This window comes from Camponotus vicinus, unplaced genomic scaffold (genome assembly GCF_025532165.1).
Source record: "Camponotus vicinus isolate PSW18456_S1 unplaced genomic scaffold, iyCamVici1.0 SCAF_2, whole genome shotgun sequence".
Lineage (NCBI taxonomy): Eukaryota > Metazoa > Arthropoda > Insecta > Hymenoptera > Formicidae > Camponotus > Camponotus vicinus.
Genome location: NW_028141956.1, coordinates 144,818 through 157,779, shown reverse-complemented (window position 1 = coordinate 157,779; position 12,962 = coordinate 144,818). Strand labels below are relative to the sequence as shown.

Here is a 12,962-nt window from a genome sequence, read left to right as displayed (position 1 = left end):
CGAGGCTACATATATTCGTTACCTTGATAGCATAAAAATAAACTAGACATAATTCTCAGTAAATAGGAGCAAATTATATGTACATAAAATAGCTCGACATATCAATTATATCCTTGTCCCAAACATCCCAAAGAGAGAGAATATCGAATCATTTATTTTTCTTAATAGTATAAGATTATAAGTATTGTCATATAAAGGAGGAAGTGGATAGAGGAAAAAAAGCACCCGAAATGCCGCCTTTCTCTCTCCCTCTTAACGCGATGCCTAATCCAAACATATACTATAGCAAAATATTGACTGTGTTCCAAAATTCACTGTCAGTACCGAAAATCTATAATATACGTTACGTATATATCGATAGTGAATTTCGGAACGCAGCCTATATATCTCTGTATTTATGGAGCAAGCACATGCAAGTCTTCTCATTGTTCTCGTTCGTTTCTTAAGGTCAAAGTGGGTCAAAGTGAGTCAGTTATTTTATGTTATTTTGTGGAGAAATCTACTTTCCGTTAAAAAATACAATTTGCTGGCAACCGTTTTGTTTTAATAAAAGCGTTTTTCAATATACGTTAGTATAATAGGTAAGTATTATGATTGAATTTTTACTTTATATACATATATATATATTTGCACATTTTCAAAGAGATGAGATATACAAATCTGTTAAAGGGGGCGAATAATTTTTATTATTTATACAAATATACGAAATCTTCTTTAAATTATTAATACGTTTAACGAGAAGGGGATATATTGAAAACAATATTGCCTGTTATACATTCGTGTACACTATTGTTTTTATTTGAATAAATATCTCGCATACACTTCTTCACGAAACGAACGAACAGTTGCGAGAGAAACGTACACAGAGAGATTATACGTTATCGAAGTATTTAATCGATTTATTATTATCGGATATCTTAAGATGTAGCAGCAGAACGCGAATCTTAGATGTCTTCCTAAATGTACTAAAGTACTAAAGTAGAAGGACAATGCAGAAATATATTTCACTGCAAGATTTTCATATTTATTATAGTATTGTTATAGAATTGTAACACATTGAAATATCGGTTTTTCTTTCTTAGAAAAATTACAGCGTAATATTATATAGCGATATTTTTATATTTAATGTATCTGTAATAAGCAACACTGCGAACTATCAAATATAACAGTGGACATTTTCAATTTTAACGCACAAATATGGAATGGCCAAATGTAGAATCTCTCCATATTATCCGCTATTCTGCCCTCGCTGCTAATCGCTTTTTCTTTAGCTTCTCGCTGCTTTTCACTTTGCTTTTCCATTCATTTCCACAGACTAATTTGTCACGTAATCACGCCTAGAATGGAGATAATTTTTTTGTATACACGTATCATCATCGTATATTTAAAATAATCATTACAACGACATTTTTATGTCACGTATAAGCGGTCACGCGTGGCAAATGCGAATAGGAGAACAACGAGGGATGGAATAAGAGGGGAAGTTAAGGCTAAAACATGGATTATACGAAGTATAGTACGGAGTCTCGGTTATATATTTCGCGATTTTGTGAAACTATCTTTGTGAAGAGAATAAAACGAGAGAATAATCAATCTGTTTTTCAAAATTTAATAGCGAGCAGAAAACGATTCACGAAAAAGAAATCAATATTTTTAATAAAAATATAATTAGATATTTATATATATTATTAAAATTATATATATATAATAAATACAACAGCGATAAATAAGTAAATTTTTAAAACATTATAAAGTTCCAATCTCTATGTGTACATATAATATCTCACAGCTTTTTCTTTATTATTTTTTATTTGTTAAATTATTAATTGTATCATGCAATGGTAAAAAATAAATGTAAAAGAATAATTGTTAAATCTTGTATATATAAAATATGTATGTGTTAAATGCACATAAAAAAAGCAACTTTTAACAATTATTCTTTTATATTTATTTTTTTACTGTGTTATAAATTAAATTATATGTATATATGTATATATACAATTTAATTTATAATATAGTAAAATTTTAATTGTATTACATTCTTTTCGTCCATATACGTATCTACAAAACAATTTTAGAAATAAATAATCGGATTAGAATAAGCTTTAAACTTGCGAGGTAGTTATTTGGTGTCTATAACGACCACGTTTATCACTCACAATCGTATATAAATTTGTAAATAAATATGATAGGTTGATGAGACCTTGATTTTAAAGCTTTGTGTTCTATTTACAACTTTCTTAGTAAAATCTCCAAATTTGAGTAACATAAGTATAACGACCATGGAGACCGATAATCCGACCGTTAATCATTTGGTGCAAAAAGAATTCTCTTATATAATGAAATCGGAAAATGATAACGATAGATCATACAAGGTATTAATACTGAATAATCATATGAAGGTGCTTTTAATAAGCGATCCAACGACTGACAAAGCTGCCGCTGCGTTGGATGTTAATATCGGTAATTTGTATTATATTCTTCTGCATTGTGCGTACAGAGCAATTTTGAAAACTTGGCTATAAGATAGTAACTCTCTTTAGTGTTTCCTTATTGCAGCCATATTGAATCATGAAATTAAGAGAGAGCGAGAAATCATAAATTTTTAAAAAAAGGAATTAGTCATTATTTCATATGATACATCATATTCGATAATATGGATTGAAAATATATTGAAAATTTTTTTTTGTTTACCTATATTAATAAATACATATATAATCCAATTTACACGCACACTTAACATTTCTAGGAACAATAAATTTTGTTGATAATTGATAGCCAATTGTAAGTTATGTTTTAATTTACAAATCGAAACAAAGAGACTTCATTAAATTTTATTAATCTATACTTGAATCTATAATTGAACACGATTGAATAATATATAAAAAAAATTAATTTATTTTGATGTATTTCTCTCTATCTCTTACACACACACACACACACACACACACAAATACACACGCGCGCAGAAACAAGAAAAGAACTCGCATGCTTTGTTGCTTTTTGACTATACATATAATTCTGTGCAATTCAATATTATTATAGTGAGAAACTGACTTTTTAAGGAACTTTAAAATCAAAATTAGAAAATGTACTACAAGAATATTATATCCGTTTCGATTTATTTCTCTCTGATTCGATATTTTTTGCAAATGCATTAATGTATTTATGCCTGTTATATATATTTGCCAATACACATACAAGTACAATCGCACTTATTTTAAGAAAATGAGATTATATACATATGAATAATGTTTCTTATATAAGTCAATTTTGCTTATCCTACATATTTTGCCTATAAAAGTAAGATAACGTCAATAGAAACAACAAGGTTTTGATAAATATATATTTTTTAATTTATTATAAGCAACAATAGCGAAAAAAATAATTCTTAACGATAGCAATATTTAACAATCTCATATCCAAAAAGAGTGTTTTATTTTTTAAGTATTAGAAATGATTGTTATTGTCACCACATGCACATCGTCTTATTTTATTTTTAATAAAATATCTATCCCGAAAATGTAAGATGCGCATACACACACATATTGTTAATGTCATACTGGATTAATACGTTGTTTCATAATCAATATTTATTAAATTATTAATCGTATAATTGTTTAAATAATAATAATAATATATGTTACTGCAGGCTCCTTAACCGAGCCGAAGAATTCACCAGGATTGACACACTTGTTGCAACATGTATTGTATTTGTTGAAGACGGAAAATAGTCCGCAACAGAAGTTTAAAGAGTTTGTATCGCAAAATAACGGCGTGGTCACCATTGAAACGACAGAAGATAACAGCAGCTATCGTTTTGATATAGCCGTAACCAAGTTCAAAAATGCTTTAACATCCTTTGCTCAATTGTTCATAAATTCGGTCGTCTTCACTCAAGACATGATAAAATCAGAATTACAGGATATAAATGTTTGTAATTGTGCGAATACGGGAAAAGATAAATGGGAAGTGTTTCAATTGTTTAAATCGACTATAGACTGCAATTATCAGATTTTTAATGAAAAGGGCACTAGTTTTGTAAAAGTGTCGAGTATACCAAATATACCCGAACCAATATCGGATAATATCGTAAAATATATGCAGAAATTTTATGATAATTATTATTCCTCTCATATGATGTCATTATGCATCCTTAGTAATGGTATGTAATATTAATAAATTTAATTATAATTAATAAATAATATAGATTGCATGTCAATTTTTACGTGTATTATGTAATTTTTTATCTATGGATTTTTAAATCAATTGTAAAACATTTTGAATGGAGTTATTTTCGGAAGTGTTTCAAAACTATTTGCAATAATATTTATTTTGTTATTAATCGTATTTAGTAATGGGATTTTATTACAACTGCATATCATTTTATCATATATTGTTTGTTTCCGGAAGAGAATGTCATTTAATAATAATTCATTGAAAGAAATTTCAAATTACTTGTACAGACACTTTTTTGCTTTATTTTCTTTCAATTTATGTTTAAAAGTTGTTACATATGAATATTGTTTATTATTGCTACATGTGAATATTGTTAGTTATTCTTCGTATCTATTATTAATCTTTCTCTTTACTAATTTCGACAAAATCAATCACTTTCGATCATAATAATAATATCATTATTAATAATGATAATAATTGTTAGAAAATTATACAATGATAATATATATATAATTTAATAATACAGATACTTTCTATAAATGTACATAAAAGAATTGAAATATATGAGATTATTTGTTTATTACATATACACAAATATAAGAGCACTTCAGTAAATTTTGTTAGCATAAATATCGAAAATTACTATTTGTTACAAATTTCCAATTTCTTTAAACAAATAGCTTTCTAAATAATGCTCAAGTTATAAATTTGTTAAAATATTGTACATTAGATACGTTATTGTTTTTATTTATTTACATCATTTTACAACTCAGTTTCTGTCAGTCTTTTGCCTTTAATCGCTTAATAATAAATTAGAAGCATAAGAATGGTAGAATTTCTTCGAACAAAAAAATAGTATTTTTTATTTATTTTAAATAATACCTCTTTTATGTACGTTTTTTGTATGTATTGAGTGTATTCTGTATAATGTTGTGTTCAATATGTTTATTTTGTTAATATTAACGAATAAATTTTTTAGAAAGCTTGGAGCAACTTCAAGTATGGGTAGCAAGTCTTTTTTCTCAAGTAAAATTGAACAAAATATTTGCAAAAATGAGAATGGGAATGCCTTTGTTCCGATATTTTCCTAAATGTCAATCTGTCTATAAAATATATGGGATTCAGACATGTTCTCACACAGACTATAAGAAATTATATATTATACTTCCTTCAGAATATTTGATTCATAAACAATATGTGGTAATAGAAATTTAGCTTTGACACTTTTTATGCAAACATTACATACACACACACACACACACACACACATATACAATGTCAAAAGTATGTTTTAAAAATTTGTGAGCGTGTTTCTGGATAAAAAAGAGGAACAAATGTTTATGTGAATACGTATAATCGCAAATGCTTCGTTATCGAAATAATGGACATTAATCAGCAGGATTAAATAATGATTTATTTGAACTTTAATTTTATTGATGTTCTTTGCAAGAGATTTTTATCTATGGGGTTATTTGGAAAACGTCGTCTAAACACACTTAACGATGAAGAGGACCTATGAACACGTATCCAGAATGTTTGCGAGATAGTCCGTGGAAAACGACCTCAGGTTTTTTAACGAATGCGCCAATCATGTAGACGTCGTGCTCAAGCATGTATTGAAAATGATAGGGAACACGTAGAGCATCTCTTGTAAAGAACAACAACAAAACTAAAGTTCAAATAAGTCATTATTTAATACTACTGAATTATGTCCATTATTTCGAATTATTTGCGATCATATGTTCATATTTATTCTTTTTTTTTTGTCTAGGAACACGATTATAAATTTTTAAAACACTTTTTACTCAACCTGTGTAATTGTACACAATACGTAGTAATTACATATAATACTTAATTTAATTAATGCTAATGTCACATCTAATTTCATACAACGATAATTCGAGATTTATACATTTTATCTTATTACTGACTTCTCCTAATGTAGCCCTTTCTCACCTATTTGTTCGAATATGGCGGCAAAGGATCATTAATATCAGTTTTAAGGGCTAAGGGTTGGGGTAATTCCATCGAGGCTGGAAACCTCTGCGCTGCCAAAGAGTTCACTTTTTTTAACGTTGCCATCTATTTAACTGATGAAGGTCTTGAGCATATCGATGATATCATGACATTGTTTTTTCAATATGTCAAACTGTTGAAGGAAAGCAACGGTACTGAATACAGGAGAATATATAATGTAAGTAATGAAATGTAATTTTATATTGAAAATTTATTATAAAATGATGATGTACTAACATAGTCAGTGGGATGATTTTTTATGAATAAACGAGTAAGTATAAAATATAGAATATGTAGATGCACATTTCTTGATTGTTTGCATATTTTTGTGTATGAAAAAAGTTGATATATAATATATATATATATATATATATATATATATATAGTATTTTAAAAAATTAAAGTATATAAGTGTGTGTATTCGTTTCACGCTTAAGCTATACGAATATAAGAATATGATCAGGATATACGATTCTTTATAATAATCAATCGCAATTTAAGCAATTTCTAATGTGATAAACATTATTACAAGCACAGTACTCGTTTTATATCCTGCGTTGTGCATTAAAAAAGTGGTATGTCACAACATAGATCATGTAAAGAAATTTTAAAATTATTGATGAGTATTTAAAAGTAGTATGTATCAATAAATGCAAACAAATATTAATATGCAATTAAACAGATGCGAATAATTTGAAATTATTTTACCGAAAGACTATTAGTAACTGATCTATTTTTTATTCACTCTATATTTTTAAAATTACATTGTTGCTTGTACTAATCCGAACGATTTTTATTTTATTTTATATAATGCATGTATCATGTATATAAGCACACATGTAGAATATTTCATTTACAGGAATATAAAGAAATCACAGAATTAAAATTTCGTTTTAAAAAGAAGGAATCTCCTCTTGAATACGTGACAATCATTTCCCGATCATTGCTACATACTGGATATGAGAATATGACTTATATTCTGCGTCTAGGTCACACTCCTATAACGTACGAGCGATTTTTGATTGAACAAATATTGAGCGATTTTTTATCGCTACAACATATGAGAATTTGTATAATCGCGGAAAAGTTCAAAAATTTTACAGACGAGATTGAAAATATCGGAACCTTTAGATACCGAAAAGAGAAGGTACCGGTGAAAATATATGCCAAATGGGTTAACAATGCGTCTGCGAATTGGGGATTTGCGGAATTGAATTTACCTGTTTGCAACGAATTTTTACCGGCAATTATTTCCGTGAAGTCAGGCATAAAGAATGTAATTAGAGATGTCAAATTTTCTTAATAATTATTAAGCACTGGTATAAGATGTAATTTTCATAAAATTTATACAAAATATCTGATTATCGCAATATTGTTTCGAGTGTATCGAAATATGTACAAAGTATTAAAAAATATTAAATAAATTAAAGTACATATGTTTCTGCATACATTATTTTTAATAATCAATAGTAATTGGATATAATATAGCTTGCACCAGTGCTTACGAATTAATTTATACAGGATATTGCATGGAATTTAAAAGAAATTTCGAAAAAGTAATTCTTTGCGCAAAAATAAAATATAAAATATAAAATTTGCTTTTCATATATGTTTTCGAGAAAAAATTATTTGGAGAATTGGAAAAATAATAAACTCGAAAAGTAATATTTATTTGCTCTTCTGTTTATTACTTCTAAGTAAGATTAAATTTAAAAATTTGCTGAATGAATGTGTGTATATTTTTTAATAACTTAGATTACTTTTAATTTCTATCGAAAGAATATATCATATATCTTTTAATTTTACTTTTTTATAGCCATTATTTAAATTGTATTATAATATGTCACATATAATTTTCATCAATAAAAGTTTGTGAGGTAAACACTATCTATATTATCAATTTTCTAAAATCTATTTTTTAGAAATAAAACTAATCACATACAAAGGAGATTTATTTATTCTATTCAACTTATTTTTGCACAGAATTAACTATTTTGTTTATGACAGTATCACGACTTTGGTCATACCTCACTTATCTAATTTGCGCATGACATTTTTACAGTCAGAAAAATATCCTACGGTTTTATGGGACACACAATTACTAAGGATTTGGTACAAGAAAGATGACGTATTTAAGGAACCGAAAACTACCATGATCTTCCATTTCATCTGGTATGTAGACAACAAACACAATACAAATTTGAATAGATTCTATTCTTGTAATAATGGTAAATGTTTCATTAAATCATTAAAATTACATTTTTAGTCCACTTGTCCATGGGGACTCTGTCAATGCCAATCTCACTCTTTTCTTTGTGCGACTTGTTAACAATTCTCTCAGAGAGCACTTATATCCTGCTACTTTAGCTGATTTGCACTGGCAGCTTTCCGCTACTAGCTATGGAATACTAGTGAGTAAAATAATAATAGACAACAATAATAACAATATACAATAGTATTTTAAAATATATCGAACAAGATTGATCAAACAAATTTTTAGATACAATTGATTATTGATAATATACATATTCAAACGCGCGCATGTGTATACGTAAAGCAGTTGAACACACACACGTATGTGTACACACACACACAAACACACATACACACACTTATACACACATTTCCTCCATTCACTTTCGAAATCTTTGTTATTTTAATGCAATTTATATCTAACTGATATATTGAATTTTTTATATACCAATAAAAAAAGTTTATTTATATTTCTGAATAAAACATTTCCATGTTTGTTCACATATGTTATTTTTAAGTTTGATCAATTCTGTCTTTAGATAATATTTACCTGAAATATAATATATATAATATAATTTGTTCAACATTATTATATAAATTGAGAAATATTTACTTAAAATTAATATTGCTTAGGATTAATTGTGTATGTATATGTTTAAGAGATGTGTAACAAATTAATTGTTTTCTTAGCTTAAAATAAATGGGTTTGATGACAAGCTACATGTATTGTTAAACAAAATCATCGATCGAATGATGAACTTTAAATTAAATCCAAAAAATTTCGAAATTGAGAAGCAAAATGTACGTAGATACAATGAGATGCAAAAATTTGTTGAATTAAATTGAATTGCAATGTTGTTTATTTAAAATGATTTGCAGCACGAACAACTTTGTAAAATGCAACTTGAACAGTTGGGAAAAGATCAGCTAATCAATCATTCAATCCAGCTAAACAATTATTTGTTGCCAATAAATGAAATATTAGAAGCAAATTCATGTAAGTATACAATAGATGATATATACATGTTAATAATATTACTTATAATAATTATTCATGAAAAATGTGTCTCTCTTTCGCGAGTGCGAGTAAAAAAATCTTTTCTTTTAACAAATTTCTTTTTACACATGTAATGATTATTTCGTTTATATATAAATAATTACATATTTATAGAATATTAAATTTGAATGAAAAACTATTGAAAAATAATTAAATACCTTTGAAAGTTTAAAATGCACATATATTATATTTTACACCCTCCCCCCCCCACACACATATACATACATACATACACACACAAGTATACATACACGACTAAAGATCTTACGATAATGTTATACAGATATTACTTTTGGAAAAGTCCTACAGTTCATATCAAGCTTTTTCAATTCGATATATGTAGAATTCTTAATACATGGTAATATGACTGCATCAGATGCCTATAATATAGCCTTTCTAATTGGGAACAAATTGTCAAATATCATTCCATTGATGCCAATAAGCCTAGAATTGTATCATGATATCGACGATGGTAAGTAATAGTAAATATACACTTAACTTATAACTGTAATTGAATTAACGTCAATTTTCGTATCGTCAATTAACGTAAATTTTTAATTTTTTTCTATTTCATTATCAGTATTTCATTAATGTTGTAAACATTAAAGAAATCCGGAAAAATAAAATTCATATATAATTAAAAATATAAAAATATACATATAATTATATATAAAATTTGTCTACACATATATTTGTATAATCTGTGTCCATATATACAGGAAAAACTATAAGACGAATAATTGATAAAATAATGAGGAGAATAATTTTTGCATCGTATTTTTTTTTTAGAAAAAATATATAATTATATATATATAAATTTATATATATCAATCTCTATAATTATATATCTTATATATAATTTATATATATTTATATATAATTATATATACATACATACATATATGTGTGTGTGTGTGTGTGTGTGTGTGTGTGTGTGTGTGTGTGTGTGTGTGTGTGTGTGTGTGTGTGTGTATAATTATATATATTTTTATATTTATATGTATGTGGATTACGCATGGACTTTTTTGCCGGGAAGTATTGTAATTTCATAGAATTTTTACAACTATGATAATTAAACGAAGAAAAATTAAATAGAATAGATAAGTCGAAAATGTTTCAAATTTTAATGACAATTCGAGAATTAATGATTATAATATATAAATAAAATGTTGGTAAACTCTATATTACAGTGCACACATAAAATTTTATATTTAGTATAATTTGTCTCTCTGAACTTTCCACAACTTTCTACTTTAAAACATATCTTAATGTTTATTTTACTATTTTTATATTTAAATATTATTTTCTCACTCTCTTCTTTCCTTTCCTTTTCTCTTCATACACATGTTATTAAAATTTTATTTGTATATAATAAGATTTTACTCACAGAAATGTGGAATACTAATGAATCAATATTATCTATTTGGTGCAGTCTAATTTATGTGTCATGATATTCATTTTAGATTACAATTTCGAAAATCAGTTTCGTTTGTTGTACGAAAAGGACTCGTGTATCGTCGGTTTTTTATTTTATTCAGTTAATTACCGATCCATAGAGTTGGATGTGTTGTTAGATCTTGTGCAACAAATAACTCGTAAACGTTTGGATATTTTAAAAAGTAAGAAACAGTTGGGCTGTTTATCAGCATATACTGATATATGCAGAACAAATAAAATACAAAGATTGAGAATCCTGGCTCAAGGTCTAAAATCGCAAACAGTTGAAGATATTAAATGCCAAATTAATCTATTCATGCATTCTGTGATGGTAAATATTAACATTAATATTAATTTAACATTAACATTAATATTAATTATTTAACATTAACATTATATGTGATGATCTGATATTATACAAAGATACAAAATGGCAATTCTGAGAAATTAAGTTGAAAATGTGTATCATTGGATTTTTTTTACATGAAAAAGATTGTTCTTGATAAAATTTTGACATGAATATTTCGAAATTCATACCATTTTATATTATTTTTAAGTTTGAACAATATTTAACGTTACAACATAAACTACCGAATATATATATACATGTAATATAATAGAAATTATTGAATAAAACTATTTGTAAAATAATCATTGTTTTCCTCAAGAAAAATGTTTATATTTCAATAAATATTAAATTTGTTTCGATTAGATATTCGATTAGAAATTAATTGAATCACATATTTATCAAATATATGGCACAGTAGTATTATTCAAAATTATTTAAATTGAGAAAATACACAAAGTTAATGTTATATTACAATAGTGTATGTAGAATATTAATAAGAATAATAAATAAATTATATGTTTTTATGAAAGTATCATTTACAAATCATTATAAAATTGTATTTCAGGATTACATAGTTAATATGTCTGAAGAGAGTTTGCAAGAGGAAAAAGCTTTATTAATTAGATCATATCATAATAAAAAACCGAAAACATTGAGTAATCTATCTAGTGTTTTATGGGCTGAGATTTTTAATCAACAATATAACTTCGATCGAACTAATCTCAATATAGATTACGTAAATAAAATTACGATGGAAAATTTATCTAATTTTTGTCAAGGTAACTAATATTTTATAACTTTTCTTTACATAAATAATATTTCTTTTTACCTATTGGTATAATTTTTAAAAAGTATGTGATCAATTATTAAGAACTTTAATGTCTAGAAAATAGATACAAAAAAATTAAATTCACATATTGCATATTTAGTCATGCGCGAAAATTATTCTTTTCTAACAAATTTTTAACATAATAAAATTTTTATCTTAAATACTGGAACATTTACTGTGTTAATAACTTTTGATTATTGTTTCATTACAAAATGTTATATTTACAGTGTTTCATAATCAGAGTCTAAATATTTTAGAAAATCATAAATAATAGAAATTCTACATCAATATATATATATATGAATTAACTTAAAGGCAAGAGAATTTATATGAAAAAATTCCGTTGATAAAATCAATGATATCACGTCGTTTCAATGAAACAATTATATACCAAAACTATTAACGAAAAGGTGCTCTACAAGGCTTCATGTCACAATTATTAATTTTAATTATTTAAAAAAGAAAGAATAACTAAAATATATTAATATTTCGTTTTTTTTACTTTAATTTTTCAGCATTTAATTCGTTTTACTATAATCAATACGTTTCTTAATTTTTATTTATTTCAAACAGCATATTGAATATATAAATTAATGGTAAAGAAAATTATGCGATTTTGATTTAAATTATATGTATATTATGAGTTTGAAATTTAGCAAATTAAATTAGCACTTTATTAATATGAGCGTTTCTTCTCTTTCTTATTTCCTATCAGATTCTATATAAGTGTGAAATGTTTTGAGACGTTAATCAAAACAATCGTACATCTTTAAAATAAAATTTAAAATAAAATATATGTTTTAAAGATAAATTATGTTCTGTTTTTTATAACGCATGATTTT

The 12,962-nt window shown here is 25.9% G+C and overlaps 1 protein-coding gene across 2 annotated transcripts; it reads left to right on the top strand.

Moving 5' to 3' along the window:
• Positions 1–357: 357 nt before the first annotated feature.
• Positions 358–12,800, top strand: LOC145966992 (insulin-degrading enzyme-like). 2 transcript variants are annotated; one of them, XM_083091525.1, is made up of 14 exons: positions 358–581; positions 2,245–2,463; positions 3,653–4,165; positions 5,159–5,379; positions 6,125–6,373; positions 7,055–7,471; positions 8,258–8,367; positions 8,462–8,606; positions 9,139–9,249; positions 9,328–9,445; positions 9,789–9,977; positions 10,969–11,273; positions 11,857–12,070; positions 12,348–12,800. In XM_083091525.1, the coding sequence occupies exons 2-14, from the start codon at positions 2,283–2,285 to the stop codon at positions 12,389–12,391; spliced, it is 2,817 nt and encodes a 938-aa protein (XP_082947651.1). In that variant the 5' UTR covers positions 358–581; positions 2,245–2,282; the 3' UTR covers positions 12,392–12,800. The 2 variants fall into 2 exon arrangements, with proteins under 2 accessions (XP_082947651.1, XP_082947652.1); XM_083091526.1 differs by lacking the exons at positions 10,969–11,273; positions 12,348–12,800 and having other exon boundaries at positions 366–581; positions 11,857–12,002.
• Positions 12,801–12,962: the final 162 nt, after the last annotated feature.

Coding starts and splice junctions, on each gene's coding strand:
- LOC145966992 (XM_083091525.1), top strand. CDS start 2,283: ATGGAGACCGATAATCCGACCGTTAATCATTTGGTGCAAAAAGAATTC. Junction 5,380..6,124: donor TGATTCATAAACAATATGTG/GTAATAGAAATT, acceptor CTCCTAATGTAG/CCCTTTCTCACCTATTTGTT. Junction 9,250..9,327: donor TCGAAATTGAGAAGCAAAAT/GTACGTAGATAC, acceptor AATGATTTGCAG/CACGAACAACTTTGTAAAAT.